The 25,264-nt window shown below is 35.9% G+C and overlaps 1 protein-coding gene across 1 annotated transcript in view; it reads left to right on the top strand.

Annotated features, from left to right (window-relative positions):
• Positions 1–237: 237 nt before the first annotated feature.
• Positions 238–25,264, top strand: part of LOC120414081 (diencephalon/mesencephalon homeobox protein 1) — a 63,819-nt gene continuing 38,792 nt past the window's right edge. The window contains exons 1-2 of the mRNA XM_039575102.2: positions 238–779; positions 21,802–21,925. Coding sequence (XP_039431036.1) covers positions 21,829–21,925 — 97 coding nt within the window. The 5' untranslated portion in view covers positions 238–779; positions 21,802–21,828. The remainder of the gene's footprint in view (positions 780–21,801; positions 21,926–25,264) is intronic.

The raw sequence follows: 25,264 nt of genomic DNA, 5'->3' as shown, positions 1-25,264 counted from the left end.
ACTCTTCCTCATCCTTCCTTCCCTCCTCCCACCCCTATGGAAAATTATTGCCGGTTTTATATCGTTTTCATTCAATTGGATTCCCGCTTTTCCCGTTGATTCTTCTCATCCTCTCTTCCACGGATCTCTTTCCCGAATCATCAGCTGAACCTCCGCGCGCGCGTTCGCCGTCATAATCATCTCTCTCACTGCTTTTGCACTTCTCGTAGTGTTGTGCTTGTTCTGAAATTGGATGCGTGACCGGAGGACTTGAACCCTGGCTCTGCACTCGGCTGATGGTCTGAAATTGGATAACGGCAAGTGATTCGGGCGAGCTGTGGATGCTGGCTGATGATTCCTATCGTGAACGTCGCCGTGGATGGACGTGTCCGTAGTCTCAGCTTGTCGTAGCTCGATTCGTGAGTGAGTGTGAATACTGTGCGGTTCTTGTGTGTACGGAAACGACGACAGATCGTACGGTCGGCAATTAGGTGAAACTGTGATTTTTCCTGAGATTAAAATTTGGAGCCTGGAACAAGTTGGAGCAATCGAAGATGTGTTGACACTGTGGAATCAGAAACAAATCAGCAGAGCATCGATCAAGTTTTATAAAAGTTCAAAAAGTTAAAATAAAAAATAATAGTGAAAAGTGAACTACACAAAATCTGAAAAGTGCCAAACAAATATCAATTTTGATACCAAATTGTGCAAAATCAGGGAAGCTCTTTTCGGGATTACAGGTGAGCGGGCTGCTAGGAGCCTGCTGTAACGCTGACAAAATTTTCACGGACGGGAATAAGGTGAGCTAGAAGCAATGTTCGTCGTGAACTGTATGAAATACCGACGGTGGATGAGAATGATTTTGTTTTTTGTTGTTAGTACAGTCAGTATTTCATCTGATAATTGAACCATTTGTTTCTTTGTATCTCTTTCATTTTAAAGTAAAATTCGAACTCAGCTCAATTTGGACTTTCCCATCCAAATTTAAAAGATAATTGTATGGAGAATTATTGCGGTTTGCTCATTGTATGCTTTTTCTTTTTGTTTTCTCATTATATGTTGCGTACAATTATTTACTCCTCATACCAAACTGAGTAAAAAATCATTCGGTTTTCCCTTTTTGTTACGGGATAAATCAAATTGCATTGCATTCATGGAACTCTTCCGTTTGCAATGGCTAGTGTAATACAGTCATCCCACAAATTCGGAACACCCACAAATTCGGAACACCTTTGTGATAATTTGTCAATAGCGTGCCAAATGCATCTTTTCTGTCTAACCTACTATTTTTATGACCTTTTTTTGGACATTATTTTGCTATTTCAGTGTTAAAAGCAGTAATTTTTAAACAAAAAACTGCATTCCCGAGCAGACGGTAATAACTTGAGGATAACATTTTTTGATATTTGAAAATACTAAGCAAATAACATTTTATGTTAATTATAACAAGATTTGTTATTCGTCGTTATGGATTCTTTGTTATTTGATTGTTATTGTAATAACATAAGGAAAATAGTTTCAGTTATTTTTTCGAACAAATCTTTGTTATTATTTTTTGTTATTTTAACAACTAATCCGATCATCCCAATAACAGTTGGAGGTATTCTTCCATAACAAAAAATGTTATTCCAAAGTTGTTTTGGCTTTCAATAAATATCAGACCAATAACAAATTTTGTTATGATCACATAAACTGTTATTCAAATCTTATGCAAAAATTGATTTTCCAAGAAGATTATATAACACTTTTTGTTATTGTACCTGTATTTGTTATTGAAATGACATGAATTTAGTTATTTCCCTTCTGTTCAGGTTTCAAGACGATTTTGTTCAGAGCAGCAAAACACTGCCTCCAAATTGCCTGTTCCATAATTGTGGTTTGTGATTGTGCCTCCCACAATTGTGGAACGCCTGAATTTAACAGATATTTTCAAGATATCAGACCATTCATAAAACGTAACTAAGCTAAGTGTGTACTTATGGAGAGAACCAAAGTTTGTTTACAAACCGTAAGAAAACATTATTCCGAATTTGTGGATTTCAAGGGTCAAAGTTTTTCTTCAAAATCTTGATATAAAAGAACGCTCCCATTATACACAAAATATGGCCAGCAAATATTACAAAATTTGAAGAGTATCACGAAATTTGTTAAATTGTTAATGATGCCGACACCGTCGGGATTTTTTGTGCAAACAGATGAGAATAATAGCATAAAATGCTGTAAATCACAATTGAAGTTCATCAAACTATCAACTTAACAGAATATAAAAATGGATACGGTTCATCTGAAAATAAATCACGCTTAGAAAAATATTTATATTTTAAGGGTGCACAGCAATCAAGGAAGTTGTTGTCTTCTTATTCCAAAATTGCCAAACTTACGGACCCAATCCTGCAAGAATCTGATTGTAAAAATAGTCAGACTTTGTTGTAAATAACTACGAAGACAGTAATTTAGGGGATGAATAAAAAATTATATCGATAGTTCCCGTAGTATTGAAGATACTAAAATGTCTGTAACAGAAATCTGGGTGCAAAAGCTATGGTTGATGTGTACCGTTAAATGAACTTTTTTTTCAATATTCCGTTTTTTATTTATAAAAATCACACTTAAACTGTACTGTATCCCATTTATTAGTCGGTGGATCTTTGTTTGAATGTTTGAATTAAAAAATCTTAAAAATAATTGTAGAACGTTTAAAATCATAAAATTTAGAAGTTTAGTCTAAAAATGTAGACTGATAAAGCAATATCACGAAAACCTATTTTCTAAAAATTTATTACTATATTGAAACGGAAATCACTAAAGGCTTATCATAGCTTTATCGAACTGCCTAAAAAGCGAATTAAAACAAATTAAAAGTAAAGAAGAGCGAATTTTTAACATTTTGGTTGTTAATATTTAAAATTAAAAAAGTATACATTTCTTAGGGACCATCCATAAACCACGTGGACACTTTGGGGGGGGGGGGGGTATGGCGATTGTCCACGATCCATACAAAAAAGATTTTTTTTGTATGGACAATTGTCCACGAAGGGGGGGGGGGGGGGTAACAGATTCCCAAAAAAGTGTCCACGTGGTTTATGGATGGTCCCTTAGTAAGACTGTACCTATTTTTTCTTTACAGTCCATATCCACATGTAAATCAAGCTTTTCTGAATTACTCAGGTTTTGATTACCCTATGGGTGACATTGTATCTGGGGGTGAGATTGAGTGATTTTTTTAACGGATTTTACAATTCTCAGGTTCTTCTCAATGAAACTTAATTCTGTTTAAAGGGTTGTATAGGGGGCATCTTAGGAAAATTTGGCTGACAAAATCTCGTTCCAAGATCAAATCCTGTAATTTTCTCAGCCGTCTAAATTTTAAGTAGGTTTTTGGCAAAAAATTACCTTTAAAAAATCATCCTTAGATTTTTCGTTTGCAAGAAAAGTATCTAATAGATTAAAAATCTCCACTTCCAACATTGTAGCATGTCAAAAAAATCCCTTATACAAGTAGTGCTGTTGATTGACTTTTTTTGACCCTATATTTTGGGAATTTGTTGGTATCCTATTTTTGAAAAAAAAAATACGTTATAAGTTTTTGATAGCATTTAAATTGATTTTGTTATTGAAAAATTTAGCAGGGTTTACTGTCCCTATTCGCATAAATGGCCCACATGCGATTTCATCAATTTTGAGTTATAGATGCAATTTGGTTCAAAATTGAAAAACCAGAAATATCCAGTACCGTCATGATTTTCTCAATGAAAATGATTTTGAATTGGAAAACCAAATGCATTTTAGGATTATTTGGACAACTTTTCACTAGAAGAAGGTAACATTATTTTGTAAATAATAAATATTATGTGTTTTCGAAACAAAATTAAAAAATAAAACTCTACATTTATAAGCATTTTTCGTTGAAATATGAAAACTTTTGATTCGTGCTTTGAATTCAGTACTCGGGTGCACAGCAACGAAGGAAGTTGTTGTCTTCTTATTCCAAAATGGTCAAACTTACGGACCCAATCCTGCAATAACGGGAATGTAAAATTAATCAAACTTTGTTGTAAATTACTTTGTGGACAGTACTTTAGAGGATGAATAAAAAAATATTTCGATAGTACCCGTAGTTCTGAAGATACAAAAATGTCTGTAACAAAAATCTGGGTGCAAAATCTCTGGGTAATATGCACCGTTAAACAATTTTATCAATTATTCATGTATATTTTGTTAAACAAATATATAAACTAATTATAAACACTTTTTTAACTATATCAGCAACCTTAGTGATGGTACATTTTAAAATAAAGTTAGAACGCCATTAATCTGATTTTAACAAGAAAAACTATGACTATCAAGGTCACCCCGAAATTTAAACTAAGAATAACGTAATTATTTTTTTTAAGCACTGTTTAAATAACTTTTTTTTTCAAAAAATAGTGCATGGCCTTTGTGTCGCTTACCCAAGTTCATGTTTAAAATAATAATCTTGAGAAAACCCTAACCAGTTGAAAAATATTTCTTAAAAAAATTTGATTCCTATCAACTCATTTCATTTCATTTTATTAGGTTGCTTTAACAATTACATTGGTGCTGTTGTTATCCTGAGCTGAGATATGAACTACCTTTCAACAGCTGATTTGTTCGAAATGGAGAGAGAGTAGAGCGTCCAATTTCCCGGGGTTACAAAATTCCCGGGAAACGGGAAATTTCCAACAAATTTCCCGGGAAATCCCGGGAATTCCCGGGAATTTTGAAATTTAACAAAAATTATTCTAACCCTGCTTCTGATTAATCTTTTGCAACGAAATTGTATAGAACAGCAACTTTAATGGTCAAAATGAGTGTGAGGATCAATATTGATCAATGGCTTGACTGCTTGTAAAAAATCATGCAACTTTGAGAAAATATAAAAACTTTCTAATTTTTAAATCTTTCAAATCGTTCCAAATGAAAGAAAATATAATTAGTATTTTTGTTGAGAAGGATTTTTTTAAATCAAAGTGTTTGGATAGTGAAAATCTATGCTCCACAACCATGAAGTTGCTTTAAAATTTGTCTCAGTGATCATAAAGTTAAAATAATAAAACCAAAAAAATCAACTTGTGAAAAAATAAATAAACATTGAATTTATCTAAGAAATCTAATTTTAGCGCTTTTTAACTTGAAACACTATTTCATGAAATCACAACTCAAAGTTTTCAAATATTTGGAGCGAGTTTTTGAAAAATAGTTGCATTCTTTGGGTAACTTTCATATGATACGAAGTTGTTTTTTAATAGTTTTTCATGGTTTTATGATATGATTTAAGTTATATGGTATTCCATTCCGCCTAATAAATTAATTACATTAACACTGGAACGCCCAACGCATGTCCAACTTACACGGAAGTCTTTTTTGAGTTTTTTTGACTGGCCGCCCGATATGTCAGCCAACATACTTCGCAGGGCTGTGACAGCTCGAGCTCGATCATTGTTTGCATCATGACACTGTGACGAGAAGTTCGTCATTTTTGGGTTAAATTATATTTTTTTCACTGGGCCTAAAAAACCTTATTAAGTTCTGCAAAGTTCTAGAATCATCTAGACTTCCTAACAAATCACTGGAAAGAAGAATCATCTTTATTGGTTGAGTTATGCCCGAGAATCATTGAGTTGAAGTTACCGTTCCAACTTTTTTGGAGTCTTGGGCGTTGGAATGTTAAAATAATTTTGAGTATTTAAAAGTGGTTGAAATTCAACAATATTTTTTCATATATAACCCTCTTACGCCCTTGGTAGCTCACGTGTTTCATAAATTTATAACTTCAATCTGTTATTTCTCGAATACTGAGAAACAAATTCTTCCCACACAAACCTTTTTTAAAAATTTAATATATCAGTTCAATTTCCATCCAACATGCTCAAGGTAAAAAAAAGTCAAACAAATCTCAATGTTGATCTTGGCCGGAAGATGTAAATATCTTATTTTCAAATGATATTACAAAACAAAAACATTAAAAAAAGGTTGTCAAAATTTTTATAGTTTATATTCATTCCATAACAGCGTAAATTTTGTGGTCCAACATATAAGCAAACAATATTCCTAGTGGTGAATGCTTCAGAAATAAATATTATATGAATTAAACCTTGACATGAAATTTACAGACAAGCTGATTAGTTCAATATGAACAGTAGATGGAAATAAATAAAATCAAATCAGGTTCTCCAATTATTATTTTTTGTATAATTTCAAAACATTGATGCCAAAAAGGTAGGAAAATGTATACTTCTGCTTGTATTTCGGGAATTCCCTGGAAATTTACAAATTTCCCGGGAAACGGGAAATATTTTTTCCCGGAACGGGAAATTGAACGTTCTAGGAGAGAGTTTACTGGTACTAAGGAGAACGAATTGGACATAGAAGAAAAAAAATGCAAAAATAACCTTCGAAATAGGGGGTTTCCTCTCAATGTCACGCCGATTTACGGTATTTTTTTCTAGAAAACTAGAGAGAACAACATGAAAAGAAAAGGCCTACAAAAATTTCACAGGATTTGATGCACAGAAAATTTGTTAGTTTTATAAAATGCAATTATAAATTCGTTGAAAACAGTTTTGATATCAATCAAATCAATTGCACGGCAAACACATCATTGCTCTGCATTACAAATGCCAACCACAAGCACACCCATACACAAACACACTCTCACAGAAACTTGCAGCCATTTTGCAAATTTTAATCCCACCCAATCCGCGTACCCCAACAAACACCACCCCCCTTTCCTCTATGCTCTCCGTTGTATCAACGGGCGCGCACGTTGTTGGCAACCAATAAATGTGCAAAATAGGCAGCGATTTAATAAATAATCGAGCGGATATTTATTCAATTTGTGCAATTTGCGCATTTGATTGATTCTGCAAATAAAAGTTGCCGAGGCGCTCCGTGATTTTGCGTTGCTGGGCGTTGATTGGGTTGCGCGTGACCACGTGGTGGGGGCGGATGAGGGGAAAGTGGGGGTGGCGTTACTAATTGGGGATGGAATTGGCACAATTAGCACTAGCCGGAGTGATTAGTGTGTGCGGGTGGTGGTAATTTTGCACATTGCAATATCCTGGGCGCAGTGCTTTTTAGATTTCCGGCACACGGGTCACACGGCTCGGTGGAGATAATCTGTGATTGTTTGTTTTTTTTTTTACGATTATATTCTAAATTGTTTCACTGAGTGGTACTAATGGATAACAGCGACCTTGGCCCTTGGTAATAGTTTGTCACTGACATATGAGGTAAAATTGTGGACTTTATAACAAAAGATGAAGACTCTTTGATTTGCTTGAAAGGAAAAATTGTCAACAAAATGATTGCATTTAAATAATCTAGGTAGACTAGTATGAAATTAAAGACCCCAAATAAGAAAAAAAAGAGAGGTTGATTGCCTGTTAATTACTAAATTAATATTTCATCACTTCGTCACCTCCATATTCACGCCATCTTGGATTACATATTCTCTCATCACTTTGCATTTTGGAGGCCATTTTTTAGCTCAACGACCCTTAAGACGAAGACGAAGACGAAGACGAAAATGGGATTGTAATTTAAAAATACTTAAAGATATAAATTTGTGAAATGATTCTTGAAAACCATGAAATTCAAAATAAAGTCATGCAGAAATTCACAGATTTTTTTTTGTTCAATCTCGATTTCATCCTCGCTCGTTAAACCCTGCCCGCGGGTTCGTTTATGCGCGTCCTTTATCCCCCACCCAAAGCCCCAAATCTGAATAATTTAAATTGTATCCGAGCGATGAATAATTAATTTTCGTTAATTTCATTTGTCCCCAATCGGGACGTTGCCCGTTTGTGCACAGTTTGTCAAACTGAAATTCAGTATCCAGAGAGAAGCAGAGATTCAAAAAAGCACACACTTTTTTCCTCGGCCAACAACATCAATCACAATCAGATTTCATCACACCAATCAGATTGAAGGATGAGTCTGCTGCTGATGGTCGGGGTTCTTTCTGTGGTCAATTTCATCCCCACAATCACCATGTTGATAAAAGCTGTAATCAAATAATCATAAATCAAAATAATTTCACCCGGTGTTGAGCGTTGGGCTGGCAGCACTGATTGAGCGACTCAACATGCCGATGCCGTGGGCACTCGTGGTCCAGATTTCTGCCAACTGCTATTTTTAAATGCATGCACTCTTATCACCCTTGAGGATCTTTAAGAAGTTGACGAAACCCACGGTAAGCTGAGCGGAAGCAGCAACTTGCGTGGGAGTTTGTACTCAACAATTCTCAGTACTCGTCAAAGTGGCTTAAAACTAGTTTTAAAAATAGATCCTCCCTGGCTACGCACCTCCAACATTCAAACAGAAATAGTATACCGCAATTATGATGAGACCACAACTGGTTACAAACTACAAGTGTCAGCGAAATTCAACCAACTCCCGAGCAAACATCATGTGCTGCACATGTGCGAATTGTTGTAATGAGTCCGAACGAATGTTAATTGCTTAATTGAGACCAATTAAATCGTATTCGACGTAGTAAGGAAGCTGCTGCTATCACTCTTTAGAATACGAAATTGACTTGCAAAACAGCTCATAAGTCAAACTGAAACCTTGAGAGAATAACTTTAAACTTTATTACTAAATTCAATTATCAATATCTCTGGCATTCTATTTTGACATCAAGTTCCCTTAAAACCATCAGAATTTCAAAATTGATTTGGCCTTGAAGCGTGCAAAAAGACAGCAGCAGTCCCGCAGAGTCCCGAGCGAGATGATATCGCCCAGCTCACTCGGCAGTGGTATCATTCTATTACGGCTAATCATATTCACATAACATTATACATCCGTCATAAAGTTAAAACAATCTCCCCCAGCAATTTGATGCTCAGCTGCATTTGGGTGCTGGTGGCGGCTCGTGTAGCTCATGATAGAATTTATACTTATCGTTTGAATTGAAAATAAAACCAGCTTACATATATTTTAGAGTGTAAGTTCAATTCCAAAAAAACAATAAAATATTGAAATTTGATGTTTATTGAAATACAAAGCTGAATGATTTTTACTGTAAAATTAATCAATTACATTTTTAATAATTCAGAAATGGCTTTCAGAAACTACGTGGATACATTTTTAAATCCAAAACATTTTAACGCTTGAGCAATTCCAACCCAAATTGGGTATTTTTCTGGAACTTTTGTATCCGACCCTCTACGATTTCACTAAAACTATATAAGCCATTTTTGTGTATATGGAACCAATTGTGCCCGAAAATAACATTTGAGAAGGGCGTTAGTTATTTAAATATTTTTGTATTTTGTGATTTAAAAATTACTGTATCTCGGAGCCGTTGCATCTAGAGGGTGACAAGCAGGAATTCCCGGGAAAAAAATCCCGGGAAATCGACCATTTTTGGATCTCTCGATTCCCGGGAAATTTGGTCGAAACTCCCGGGAAATTTTTAACTTATGAATATCGAAGCAAAATTATATAAACTCATCAGAAAAACTTATTCAGAAAGTGTAAATTTTAACTTAAGCATACTTAGCATTTATTGTTTATATTTATTATTGCAAAAAAACCCGATACTGGGAAATTATATGTTAACTATGTTTTTGCATCATAACAATCAATTAACAAGTTTGTGCAATTTATGAAAAATCACTCAGTATGAATTAAGATTTGTAAGCATTTAAAACTACAATTAAGAGTCCCAAAAAGGTCAAGAAATGATCTTGTATTTGCAGATTCCGAAAAAAATTAAAGGTAGAAAATTCCCGAAAATAATGAGGCTACTAATTAACGTTTCATTGAATAAGTATGAATTTATTGTAACTGACTTCATTGAAAAGAAACAAATTTATTTCTTTTTTTTATGAATTATTGGTACTATTAGCATAGTTAAAAAAAACTCCCGGGTCCCGGGAATTCCCGGGAAATTGCAAAATGCAACTCTCGATTCCCGGGAAATTGAAAATCTCGAGAATCGTCATCCTCTAGTTGCATCGTATCAATAAGTGGTCAAAGACAAACTTGTAGGAAATTGGACGGGCTTTCAGAAAAAAATACACCGAAAGAAACATACACGCCACCTCTATGAGATTTTTTTGATTTTTACATTTAAAAGTTAGATTTTAAGTTGATGTCACTTTTTTTTTCGTTCAAATTTTTTGAGGAAATAGCCTAAAATGTTTCAAAAAGAATCACGAAAAATGCAGGATGGTATGTCTCTCCTTAAAAAAATACAAAAATTATTTACTAAAACTGTTTTTTGAAAAGTGGTCTAAACGACAAAATTTTTAAAAATCAATAGTGCGAATCGATTCCCCAGACAATTTCACATAAAAGTCTCCATATTGACCATTGTCCAATGACCAAGCTTTGTGAAGATAGAGCGGTTTAAAAATAAAAATGTTGAAAAAATAGGTTTTTTGGTGGTTTTTGGAATTTTTTATAAGACAGACTTGATTTTTCAGTCTCAAAAATATTTTAACCGGAAAGCTCGTCCAATTTCCTATAAGTTTGTCTTTGACAGCATTTCAATTGTTTGTATGGGCTTATAGATATAAGCTTGATTATATTGCTCATAACTGAAAATAATTTTTTTTTTTTCGGTGTGGTAAAAACCAGGATAGTAAATAAGCTTATATGTAGATATTAAAACGAGTCAAATCAAAAAGCTGTCAAAGACAAACTTATGGGGAATTGGACGAGCGAGGTTTTTTAAATACGAACGCGAACTACACATAAACAACTTGTTTACGATAAATACCAACTGAAGCCAAAGGTCAAATCTACTATGATAACTCTTGTTTAGCAAACTTTAACTGAAACATCATGTCTGCAAATGCTTTTCGAGTTCTTCAAGCATGTTCCTTTTAAGTCAGAATGCGATGCTAGATTTGGCATTTGAGTTACACAACCATGTTGAACAATGGTTTTTAATCAAAATGTGAACAATTGACCATATTTTATGACACTTGTTTAATAATAAACGTAAAAAAACGTTTGTGCAGCAATTATTTAACAAAAATAAAAAGCGAAGTTATGCTTGCTACTTGGGAAGCTTCGATAATTTGTTCAAAAGTTATGATAATACTACCTTCATCCACCTATGTGGTTGGTGCCTTCCCACTTCTTATCAAAAATGGGTCACACAAAAGGTCAGGAAATGATAGCATCAAGCATGATTCTGGTGCGGAACCAACTGAAACCAAAATATCCGGATTCATAAAAATACAACGTCATGATTCGAAATCCGGACACTTAGTAGCATATCATTTTTGTTATAGCTGGCAAAAAATCATGTGAGCAGTTCTCTAGGATTTCGGTCATTCGATTTTTTTTGTATTTTTTAATCCGACTGAAACTTTTTTGGTGCCTTCGGTATGCCCAAAGAAGCCATTTTGCATCATTAGTTTGTCCATATAATTTTCCATACAAATTTGGCAGCTGTCCATACAAAAATGATGTATGAAAATTCAAAAATCTGTATCTTTTGAAGGAATTTTTTGATCGATTTGGTGTCTTCGGCAAAGTTGTAGGTATGGATACGGACTACACTAGAAAAAAATAATACACGGTAAAAAAAATTTGGTGATTTTTTTATTTAACTTTTTGTCACTAAAACTTGATTTACAAAAAAACACTATTTTTAATTTTTTTTATTTTTTGATATGTTTTAGAGGACATAAAATGCCAACTTTTCAGAAATTTCCAGGTTGTGCAAAAAATCATTGACCGAGTTATGAATTTTTTAATCAATACTGATTTTTTCAAAAAATCGAAATTTTGGTCGTAAAAATTTTTCAACTTCATTTTTCGATGTAAAATTAAATTTGCAATCAAAAAGTACTTTAGTGAAATTTTGATAAAGTGCACCGTTTTCAAGTTATAGCCATATTTAAGTGACTTTTTTGAAAATAGTCGCAGTTTTTCATTTTTTAAAATTAGTGCACATGTTTGCCCAGTTTTGAAAAAAATATTTTTGAAAAGCTGAGAAAATTCTCTATATTTTGCTTATTCGGACTTTGTTGATACGACCTTTAGTTGCTGAGATATTGCAATGCAAAGGTTTAAAAACAGGAAAATTGATGATTTCTAAGTCTCACCCAAACAACCCACCATTTTCTATCGTCAATATCTTAGCAACTAATGGTCCGATTTTCAATGTTAATATATGAAACATTTGTGAAATTTTCCGATCTTTTTGAAAAAAATATTTTCAAAATTTTCAAATCAAGACTAACATTTCAAAAAGGCCAAACATTCAATATTACGCCCTTTTAAAATGTTAGTCTTGATTTGAAAATTTTGAAAATATTTTTTTCGAAAAGATCGGAAAATTTCACAATTGTTTCATATATTAACATTGAAAATCGGACCATTAGTTGCTGAGATATTGACGATAGAAAATGGTGGGTTGTTTGGGTGAAACTTAGAAAACATCAATTTTCCTGTTTTTAAACCTTTGCATTGCAATATCTCAGCAACTAAAGGTCGTATCAACAAAGTCCGAATAAGCAAAATATAGAGAATTTTCTCAGCTTTTCAAAAATATTTTTTTCAAAACTGGGCAAACATGTGCACTAATTTTAAAAAATAAAAAACTGCGACTATTTTCAAAAAAGTCACTTAAATATGGCTATAACTTGAAGACGGTGCACTTTATCAAAATTTCACTGAAGTACTTTTTGATTGCAAATTTGATTTTACATCGAAAAATGAAGTTGAAAAATTTTGCGACCAAAATTTCGATTTTTTGAAAAAATCAGTATTGATTAAAAAATTCATAACTCGGTCAATGATTTTTTGCACAACCTGGAAATTTCTGAAAAGTTGGCATTTTATGTCCTCTAAAACATATCAAAAAATAAAAAAAATTAAAAATAGTGTTTTTTTTGTAAATCAAGTTTTAGTAATAAAAAGTTAAATAAAAAAATCACCAAATTTTTTTTACCGTGTATTATTTTTTTCCAGTGTAGTCCGTATCCATACCTACAACTTTGCCGAAGACACCAAATCGATCAAAAAATTCCTTCAAAAGATACAGATTTTTGAATTTTCATACATCATTTTTGTATGGACAGCTGCCAAATTTGTATGGAAAATTATATGGACAAACTAATGATGCAAAATGGCTTCTTTGGGCATACCGAAGGCACCAAAAAAGTTTCAGTCGGATTAAAAAATACAAAAATTAAAATTGAAGAAAAAAGACCGATTTCGTAGAGAATTGCTCATGTAATAAGTTGGAAATGTAGAAACATCATAAGGATGTAGTATAAACAGTCAGTATCAAGAAAAATTTTCAATCAGAATTTTAAAATTAAAATGACTTGTTGTGCTTTGAATCCCGGACACTGATAAAAGCTGATTCGAAATCCGGACACTTTTGCTTCGAATTCCGGACACTCGATTTTACTTATGAATCGCACAAATTTGGACTGAAATGTTAATGAATGGTATTCTTTAGGTCTCAAATAAGCTGTTAACATCAAAACAATCGATAGTTTATATAATAATTTGTTAGAATTCAAGGAAATCGAAACCATTAATTTCTGCTTTGCCTTCCCGGTGCTTCGAACGCCTATGAAATATTTCAAGTGAAATGTTTCGCATTTTTGGTAAACCTATAATTTTATTGTATTTAATTGTTTTGGCATTAACTACAGCGTTCAAACAAACTTTAAATGAAAGTTGATGTTGGAATTCATCAAATAACACAGTTTTGACATTCATAATGCGAACTTATATCCAAATTATTGATAAAACAAGATGAAGTGTCCGGGTTTCGAAGCGTCCGGGAATTCGAATCATGACGTCATAAATATCACTGATGTGGTCATGACTTGACACAGGGTTGCCAGTTCTTCAAAGTTTTGCAATCGTTTTAATGATCTTTTGATAACCAATTTGACGATACGTCGAATGATTGATCTGAATTTGGTTTTCATACAAGCTTAAGAAAAAATATAAATATGATTAAAGTGGTCATAACCTACAACAGGGTTGCCTGATCTGCAATATTTTCGACCAGATCCCGATAGCAATATTTTCCCAAGCTCGAGAAGTTTAAGTGCTCACGAATAACTTTTAGAAAGGTGAAAAGACTCTAAACTCTAAAAAATTGTGTTAAAATCAGCTCTTGCTTCACGATCTTTCACTCGACACTCCAATCTTCTCTTCATCAAAACCCAGTCTCAGTTCGTGCTACTGCCTGCCCTGACTGGCCTTTCCCTGATAGTGTCGCGTCGCTCGGCCGGCGGAGCAGCAGCAGCGTCAAATTCAATTTAAGTTAATTTAGATGAAATTGTTTGACTATAAACGCTGTTAATAATGTATTCATAAATTAATTGTAATAAAAACTAATTTATCAGAGTCGCGTCTCGTCGCGCGCCGTGGCATGTCCGCATGTAAAAGTGGCTGCTGCTGCCAGCAGCCCCGTTTAAACAGAATTAAATTAATCAAGACGAATGAGCTTTTCTGCGTTGATGAACATCGAGCGATGTAGTGCAGCACCGCGGGTTGATGGTAATTCCCGCAATTGAATCGAATCGATTCGCTAGACTTTGGCCCGAAGGCGCCTCCCGCGAAGTTCTGCAGCTGATGACTGTTTGCATTCAAATGTCGTTTGGAGAGTTTAAACCCTTTTCTTTATGATCGAGAGAGATTGCCCAACTAATTCCATGGGTGCTACTCAACAGAGCAGCGAAGATTAATTGAATTTGGCTCGCTACCCGGCTGAACCGTAAATGCAATTGCTGTGGTCCGCAACTTCTCCGGACCGGGTTGTGACAACATGTGATTAGCGGGCGCGTCCACTTATTACGCCCCCTTTTTTAATTATTCCCGGCGGGAACGGGTTCACAATCCTTTTGGGTAAGCTGCTTGCTGGCAGGATATACGCCATATGTCTGTCGTCATGCGATGCTCCACGAGGGCGAATTCGTTAGATGACATCATACTTCAAAGTTTGTTTTTTTTTACAGTAGGAATGATCAATTTTTGAATGAAGAAATGTTTATGTAGAAACAAATATAATTCATTCTAAATTTTAATGTTGCTTCCAAGATTTCTAATACTGGTTTTGAAAGCAAGCCCAACAAGCATCCTCGAGCTATATTAAGACTCCAAATCCCCTAAAGAAACCAGAGATGGGCGATGAGGGTTTTTTTACTCCCAATCTTCCATCCACTCCGGGATTCGAACTGATGACCTTTGGATTGTGAGTCCACCTGCCGACCAGCGATTCTACCGGAGTTTGTTTAAACATTTACTAGGGTTACGACTCCACTACTGGGACTGAATTAACAACCTAACCTCCTTTTTTATCTTAATTTACTTCGCCATCCGATGGAAGTCGTGATCAGACAAAACATGTTACCACTTCGCCACTAGACCCGGCTAATTTACAACAAAAATATTGTTTACGGTTAAATCTACATAAAAATTTATTTTAAAAACTGAATTTACATTTTCCAGCAATCTAAGAGAAACCGGATACTGGACCATCCCTAGGACCGGGGGAAGCCAACCCCAAAGTGTTGAATACCAACTGGTTACCAACACTTGAGGAGCTAAATCTTTACCCTCCCGAGAGTGTGTAAACAGGCAGCAAACTGAATCAAGCGAATTGGTACCTCCTTATCGCGATCAAGAATTTGTTCAACATCCACACCCCTGCCAATTCCCCTTCCGAGTCCTCGTGTGCTTCAAGTGGTTCCAAAAATTCCGTTCCACCACCGTCTTCGTCACTTTTTTTCGTCTCGTTTTAATTTGCCTTAATAAAATCACGCAATTTTCTTACCCATTTAGAGCGTACACAAACTCGTTTTATTCAATTACTCAACACTCCATCTACATGCGGGTCATAATTGCTGGCGGCAAACACGGTGACGACCGACGAGTTTTTAGATCCGGAGGCCGCGATACGGTTCAGAACCGCTCTCATCCGCTGAGTGTTGTTGTTTTTCCGAACGAAATACCTTCCTAATCTCAAGAGTGTGTGAGCTTTTGTGCGAGCCCAGGACATGTGAGCAAAATCACAGGAAAGGAGCGAAAGAAAACACTTCACGGCTGGATTCCGATTGATCTGAAGTTTTTATTGTTCTTATATTTTTGTTTTGAAATTCCGTTCAAAAAGCGTTTTTCGGAATTGCAGAAAACGAAACTTGATTTTTTCAGCACTCGTATTTATCCAACTCTGAAAACTATCCAGCTGAAAAAAAAAACTTCTTTTTGTAACTTTTTGCAAAAACTACTTTCGCAAAATTTTTTTTTTGGTTCATCGTGTTCAAATAAATCAAAACATTTTAAACAACCCGTTATCAAAACAACCAATCAATCATGGCAACACAATTGAAAACACTTTCCTCCCCAAAACATGTCCCAATTTCATCAAAATCCCGTGGCCACTCTGTCCAAACTTGAGTGCGGTTCATGCGCGTAAATTGACCACGCCAAAATATTTGCGCTCGCGCGTGAGTCTGCTCGTGCTCGTGGACCATTCCAGCCCGGAGCAGAAACTAGTTTAGAACAAAATATCCAGCCAAACGTTTATTAAATTAGATCTCATTGAATTAAATTAAGTTAATAATTTAAATTCATCTGCATATGTATCAGCGTCATCACACCCGTCATCGCGTCGCCGTTGCTGTCGTTGGCCACGGTCCCCGGGGGGTAGTGACAGTTTGCACAGCGTTGACGAGGTCGGCACAAATATGCGACTTGTGCATTGTTTGTGGGTCTCGTGGCGCAGGGGTAGCGGCTTCGGCTGCCGATCCCGATGATGCTATGAGACGCGGGTTCGATTCCCGCCTTATCCACTGAGCTTCTATCGGATGGTGAAGTAAAACGTCGGTCCCGGTTTCTCCTGTCTCGTCAGAGGCGCTGGAGCAGAAATCCCACGTTAGAGGAAGGCCATGCCCCGGGGGGCGTAGTGCCAATAGTTTCGTTTTTTTGCATTGTTTTCTAGATGAAAATGATCCCCTCCCTGATGTGCGAGAGGGACGGAGGGGGTCGTCATAATTCCGGAACACATAAAACCACTTGTCACCGAGTGTGATCAACCGTGCTAGGGGTGCTGGAACTGGACACAAAGGTTGGCTTGTTGGGGTGGGGGGAGCATTGCAACCGGTGCAACAGCACTGGAAGATTCGCCGGTCGACGTTGGCACTGGTGCGCCGAAATGAAAAGTGCAAACGCAAAACACCCTCATCCGGATGGAGCACGGTGGGATTGAGAAAGTTAAAATTGGGTCTTTGTATTCACATTTTTTATCATTTTTTAACTCATCTATTAAGTTTTATATTTAATTATAATTCTAAGATTGAAAACCAATTAAACTGAGGTATTTAAAACGAAACTTTTTTTTGTATTTATTAGTAACCAACAAACCTGACCAAATTTGAAGCATATACACTGAAAGATCTGATGAATGTTTATGTATGTTCTAATGTTGATATTTTGCCTTCCTCACTAAGGTAAGGCTATAATCCTGCTCTAAAAATGAACTTTCTATTAAAAGCTCCTAGACCCACCTTCATGTATACATATCTACTCAGAATCGAAAACTGAACAAATGTCTGTGTGTGTGTATGTGTGTGTGTATGAGTGTGTATGTATGTATGTGACCAAAATTCTCACTGAGTTTTCTCAGCACTGGCTTAACCGATTTTGATCGAACCAGTTGCATTCGACTTGGTTTATGGTCCCATACATCGCTATTGAATTGTTTGAAGTTTTGATAAGAAGTTCAAAAGTTATGCATAAAAATGTGTTTTCACAAATACCCGGATCTCAATTATATGCATGTAAACGATGTCCGGATCCATCATCCGACCCATCGTTGATTAGGTAATTGAAAGGCCTTTCCAATGAGTCCAAGACATTGAAGATCTGGCAACCCTGTCTCGAGTTATGACCACATAAGTTATACATTGTGTTCTTTTTTTCTGGATCTAAAAAAATGATGAAACCACTCATATACCCATTTTTGGTAAAAAGTGAGGAAGGCATCAACCACATAGGTGGATTAAGTTAGTTTTTATATTACGTTTCTCCAACAGATACGCCATTAAATCAAATGAACATTAAATTGACATGACAAAATTATGATACTTGGCAAGATTTTAATGACTTTGATATTTATATCATTTTGCAGTGCAAAATGCAAAATTTGCACAGACATTTTTTTTAGAAATTTGATGTCAAAGGAAAATTTGTGCCCGATTTAATGGCGTACAAAAAAAAACAAATTTACCATAAAAACAAGTTTTAAAATATATAGTACCATAAACTGGGGTGACTTTGATAGCCCGGGGTGATTTTGATAGGTTTTTCAAATGCCCGTCAAATTAATATCTAAACATTTTTGAGAATTTTGAGTATGTAAGCATTAAGGGATAGTTCGCTTTGTAAGCGAATGGTTCTGGGTTCGATTCCCATCTGCTCCCAATGAGAAAGTTAAGAACTCATAAATTTGAAATGATGAATATGAACGAAAAATCAAAGTCGCTCGGGCGGGGTTCGATCCCCAGTCCTTTGGGTTGGTAAGCAAAAATGCTAACCACTAAGCCATGACGACTTAGTGAGCGTGGACTGGAATTAGGAATACTGTTACAGAGAGCGAGTTGTGGCGCTATAACCTCGGCAAATAGTGTCCAGGGCATTCGTGGAAATACAATGTCCCATCCCAGAGGGTCCCGGAGTACCAAACCTTCTTAGCATGGTGCTCCCAACGAATACTACCAAATCACGGAGCGTATGGTGGTGTGTCCCCACGCTTCTTCCTCCCCTGTCGATTCAAAATTGTGTTGTTGTTCGAACACTCAGTGCTCAAACTCAACCCAATTACGAGTCATCTCTGCGATATGGCTTTACGCAGTAGGCCTGGCCGCTTTAACGCTTGTGATGTTTCAATGCATTCCGATGCAATGGCGCACTACAAATGTTAATAAATGACAAGAAGAGTGCTAGGCGTCATCTAACCTAAGGCACTCTCCAGGATCCCTTCGAAAGATTGGCTGCGCTAGGGTCTGATTAGATTAGATTAGATTAGATTAAGGGATAGTTTATTATCGAACATATTTGCAAAACATGTGACTGTTACATTGGATGTATCAAAATAAGTGGCTAAATCAAATTTATATCAATGTTACCCCAGGCTATCAAGGTCACCCCAGTTTACGGTACTCAAATCGCTGTAATTTTCCGTTACTCAACTGTCAAAAATCGAGAGACATGTAATTTTTTGGGATTTATTTTTAATTTGCATCCACTCACAGAGGACAATTTCTAATTTAGAACAAACTTTTTAATTTTAAAATTACGTGTTTTTGTAACTTTGCAGGGTTACTTTTTTGGGTAAACTCACGTTTCACAAAATTGTAGAGCATTCAAAAACAGAACCTTTGATGTAAATAGTTTGCATTTAGCGAAAAAGTTTTTTGAAAAGTGGCGATTTTGATCATTTTCGCCAAGTTTTTCCAAGAGTTTTTCGAAGTTTTAACCCCTAAAACTCATTTACGTGCTTTTGAAAGATTTTTTTCGGAAAGTTCAGCAAAATTTGCAAATGTAGGAATTTTAAAAAAATTAAAGTAACAAACAAGATACTGCGCTCAACATATTTTTTAAATCCTCTCATTCTAGCAGTGTCATTCTTATGTAATTTGTTGAACTTTGCAAGCAAAAAAATCAAATGCACTTGATAGAGTTTTAGGGTTTACAATTTCGTTTTTTACTGGTTCAAGCTGAACCCTCAAAATTAAAAAAAAATGTATCACAAAATGCTTATTACAGTTACAGATACAGTTTTGCTACTCCCAAAAATTTGCCAAATGTCAATGAATTTATGAAAAAAAATATGTGGTACGTCTTTTTTCAATCTATGATCCCCAAATTAAAAAAAATGTAATTAATTTAAGGGCCCTATTTCATAAAAAAATACAAACGTTAATGTTAAAGAAGAAATACACAAATTTTCGGCAGTTGTTTTTGATGGAATTGCTCCAAAAGTTCTCAAATGTTTACAAATCTCTACTTCAACATTGTAGCATGCGCATGCCAATACGATTCCTTGGAACAAGAAACACAATATATTTGAGCATCATTTTAGTTTCATTTTTGTGTGGTATTTCAAATTCCACAATTTTTTGAAAAAATGATAGTTAACTATTTAATATCCTTTCTAAAAGTTAAAAGTTTTTCGATGTTATTCAAATTGTGTTTGTTTTGTTGATAGATCGATAATAGAAATGGACTGAGAAAGGGCATATTTCTCCTACAATTTACAGTGTACAGGTTACAATTAATTGTAGAAGTTGTTGAAATGAGTTTTTTTCTTATTTTCAGCGATAATTATTTAAAAAGCCTCCTGAATTTTTGAGGATTTTTTTAAACGGATGGATAATAGTGAGAACAAAAAACTATAGTTTGTTGAAAATCCAAGTTAAACAGTTTTTAAAAAGAGAAGAAAATCGTGACGTCAGAAATGAGCTCAAATCACTCAAAGTTCATTTTGTGAGTGACTTTAAATGTTTGGCCTAGTTTGACAGCTACATTGTGCTTAGTTTTCTCTCCCGCAGAAAACTAAGGACAATGTAGCTGTCAAACTAGGCCAAACATTTAAAGTCACTCACAAAATGAACTTTGAGTGATTTGAGTTCATTTCTGACGTCACGATTTTCTCCTCTATTTTGTGAGAGTATAGTCCTCTCGCGTGTTCATTCGTTCATTGGAACAGTTCATCCTATTGAGTGGCTTATATGGACAAATGACCGCCACTTAGTCACCGAACACCATGGTGGCCCATACGGCAATGGCACGGTTCAATATGCCGAAGGTCTTGGGTTCAATTCTCGGTACCGGTACTTTTTTTTATGGATGAGCTTTTTTTGAAGATGAACCCATGAGTACAGTACTCTTGGTAATTTCGGGATTTATCATCTCAGTCCGCACACTGTACCATTTTACTACTGAATCGTGCTATTTATCCTCTCGTATGCCGATGTCCAGTTCTGGGTGTGTGTATAGCAATCATAACGATCTGATGTTCTGTCCATCTAAAATAAATTCAGTGTGCGCAAATAATGTCACTGCTGATACCAGTTGGGTCATTTCCAAACTAGTTTCGAAATCAGCGTGCGCGCCATAACGTAGATTTCCGATCCAAATTCGCGTAGCTCAACAGAGTGCAATGAAATTTAATAAACTGTTTGAAGTCGAGTACAATTTATAATTAGCTTGCATGCAGCAGAAATCTAATCCATTCCACGTAGTGAAATTCGAAAGGATGTTGCAACCGTGTCACAAAGTAGCAAAGGTACAGAGTTCGAACCTAAATTCCTCGAGATTCGAGGCTCGAATTCTAATTCTGTAACACCGGGGTAATCTCCGGCCCTGCTGCTATTAGATTTCAACAGTCAGAGCAGTGTCACAGGAATGAATTTTTAATCACGCTCGAAAAGGTCCAATTGCTGCACGTTCCAACCGGATCGCAGTGCACAAAGTTTGGCCCCATACAAAAAAAAAGTGGTCCGGCACGAAAATCCTATAAATTTCAAATTTGATTCAATCTAGTCACGTCTCGTCACCGGGTTTGCACCCGACACAGACGAGCAAGGATTGCCGCTGAATCGGGGAGCAAAAATATCTTCAATCAACGGGAAATGAAACGATTGACTAGTGCATGAGACCTAAAAGGGTTTAGAGAGGGCTTGCCCGGGGACACTTCCTGAATATAGAGGGCTCATACGGATTGCAAGAATCGATTGCGGCGCCTGATTGGGACACTTTAAGCTAAGTGAAAAAAATCATGTTTTTTTCTCTCTCGGTCTATTTCAGCTGGGTTCCGCTACAGCGGGTCGTGGAATGTTCTGCTACCACTGTCCACCGTCGCTGCATCCGGCAGGACCACATCCGCCACGGTTACCCACGCTCGAGTACCCGTTCGCACCGACACATCCCTGTAAGTATTTTTTGTAGCTGTTGGAAATTTTTCACATTTAGATTCAACAATTATTCAAAGAATCCATATCAGAAACCAAATTTCAACTTCAAACGAATTTGCCCTGATTAGAAAATCCACTTTTCTCGGTCAGTCCGATGACATAACCCTTTTCGTCCAGGGGGAAGGGTGGCAAATACATGCCACAAGTGCACACAGCTCACATGAACCAGCTTAGACTAGAGTCATGAAGTACATGTGTTTGACCGTAGTGGTACGGCAGTACCGGACACCAGATTGGATTAACCTCAAAGTTTTTGGACCCATTGCTCTGTACTGCATTTCGCAAACCATGTTGTGAGCGCGGTGGTGCAAAAACTGGCAGAAACTTGATCTCTCCGGACAAGCAAAATTACCCCCCGAAAAGATAATCTGCACCCGTAACTACATTAGTGCAACGTTAGACTTATGAATTAGTCACTAATTTGCTAAGTGGTTCGGAGTTGGGTGAGTTTTCGGAAGAGGAGTGTGTGTTGTGGGGAAGTTCGTGTTAATCTTGTGGGTTTACCCCGAAAGTAGGGAAGCGTGTGTACCACGTAGAGATTATGGCCACAGAAAAGGAAATTACATTTGTCATGCACCATGTAGCCGTACATGAAGTGTGAGTTACCTGTGTAGTTCATGTGGAATGGAATTAATGAGTGAGCAATGGAGATGACCTACCTATTTCTAATCTTAAATTTTTTTGAAGCAATTTATGGAAAAAATACATCCACGTTTATCTGTTATCGTCACGTTATCAACGAAAAAAAAAAACAATTTTCGGTGGGTTTAACTTGGTAATGGAGATCAATTTTTGTGAGACAAAAAACAATAAAAAAATAAGTTTTTTTTAACTTGTGACTATTTTTCCTGAAAAATATTTAGCAATCGTAAAAGAGGCTTTGGTTGACTCACCACTAGGGTGACAATAATAAAAATCGACATTCGATTTCTTCGGCAAAAATAAGTATCTGTGACAATTTTAAGCCAAATCAGTTAAGGTTAAGGGGTCGTTTTTTATCGCTTTTTATTTATAATTGATTGTGATCACCCGCGAGTTTGCTTCTCCAGCATGCCAAAGGCCGGCCGTGGCAGTTCGAGTGTGGCCTCGAAAAACCCGCGAAGTTCGTCTACCGACCGTGTGCAAAAAGGTAAACAAATCAATGCCGTGTCGGCCGCCATTGCGCAGGGGAACGTGAGCGCATGTGGAATCGACAAAAAGTATTTACATCCCGGATATGTTCCGAGATCACCAGTGCGAACCCGTTCAGGTACTTCTGGTGCCACGACCAGCGGCACATCAACATCCGCCAACATTCCCATCAGGAACGAGTTCCAGATGCTGAGCGACGACGAAGAAAACAACAACAACAACACCGAAGGTAGCAGCACTACCGACAACGGCGACGACGACGACAGACGTGCACAGAAAAAAGTATCGACGTCAAAAAAGAACAATTCCCCAAAGGAACGTAGACCACCTCCAGTTTTTTTGTTTTGGACACGTTGGCTGACGATATTGACGAGTTGCTGGAAGGCCTCGGATATTGTCTGAAAATTGGTAAGTCGTCGGTGCAAGTTTATGATGATGATGGCCCTCCACTTACCCCCGCCCATGGGAATAGCAGAGTGTCTGATTTATCTTGTTAGATATTTTGTTTAGTTAATTCACTTCTTGTTTGCATTGTTATGTTGCTATTATTATTTATTTTTTTTAAGCCCATGCGCGTCCATCAACCTTATTTTATTTATCTATTTATTTTTTGCTAATTTTATCATCATACAAAGATGTTCACACAATTAATACATTTAAAAAAAAGTCACTTAATCTACACTCAACTAGTACTCAAATCATATACCAACATTTTCTTTTACAAAACCTAATGTCTTCCTTTTGAACACCGCAAAGTTCTTTTCATTTTTAAAGTCTCTAGGCAATGTATTGTATAGTTTTATACCTTTATAAAATAATGAATTTTGTGTGCTTGTTAAAAGAAACGATGCTGCTCTTATTTCTGAAGCCATACGAGTGTTGTGCTGATGAATGTCTGAACCACGAATCAATATTTTTTGAAGATATTCAGGTGCCATTCCGTTTGCTATTTTATAAATTAAAACAACTGTTAGAAATGTTACACGCTGCCTCACCGATAACCATTGCAGTGCACTTAACATAGATTGCCTTGGAGTTCGCCTATTACACTTTAAAATTAAACGCATGATTTTATTTTGTATTTTTTGTAACCTATTCATTTGCTGTTCGTTAGCTAGAAATATTATGGATGGGCAGAAATCAAAGTGTGGTGAAATAAGTGCTTTGTACATATAAATTAAACTCCACTGGGTTAAATCATTGCGTAAACGACACAGTACACCAAATTTTTTTGCAATCTTTTTAATACTATAATCTATGTGTTTTTTAAAGTCCAGTTTATCGTCAATGATTACTCCCAAATATTTAATTTCGGTAACGCATTCTAATCTTTCGCCATTAATACTGACTATCAAATTTGGCAGACTTGCTTTGTTATTAGCAATTATCATATACTTTGTTTTCGATACATTTAGTTTGAGTTTTTTGAATTTTAGCCAACGAGAGAGGTTTTCCAAATCAAAATTTAATTTTTCAATAGCCGCAACTGCATTGTCTGAGGCAATAAATAGCACAGTATCATCCGCAAACAAGTTAATATCACAATGTTTAAGAACTCTCTTCATGTCGTTTATATATAAAATAAATAAAAGGGGACCTAAAACACTTCCCTGAGGTACTCCAACTAACGTTTCTATGGAAACTGATATCACAGAGTTAAACTTAGTTCGTTGACTTCGATTGACTAGGTAAGAAGAAAACCAATTAATCACATTTCCTGTAATTCCGTATTGTTTAAGGACTGCAATCAATTTTTCTCTTGAAATAGTCTCAAAAGCTCTCTTTAAATCTAGAAAAACCGCGAATATTTTTTTCCTGCTTTCCAATTGTTTTTTCCATTTTGAAATCACCAAGTTAAGAGCTGTCTCACACGAATGGTTTTTACGGTACCCAGATTGCTCTGCAGCTAGGAGTTTGTTAACATTTAAATAATTTAGAAGTTGCTCTTTAACTGTCAGTTCTAAAACTTTTTCATAGAGAGGAAGCATGTTTATTGGTCGAAACTCTGATGCATTCATTGTTCCCTGGACTTTTTCTATGGGAATGACCACTGACTCTTTCCAACTGTCAGGCACCACTCCAGATATTAATGACTGATTAATCACATTCAATAGATCTTGTCCTATAACTTCGAAAGCGTCGCGCAAAACAGAAGCACTGATATT

The sequence above is a fragment of the Culex pipiens genome, chromosome 2, assembly GCF_016801865.2.
Source record: "Culex pipiens pallens isolate TS chromosome 2, TS_CPP_V2, whole genome shotgun sequence".
NCBI classification, from domain to species: Eukaryota; Metazoa; Arthropoda; class Insecta; order Diptera; family Culicidae; genus Culex; species Culex pipiens.
This window is presented reverse-complemented; position numbering and strand designations above follow the sequence as displayed.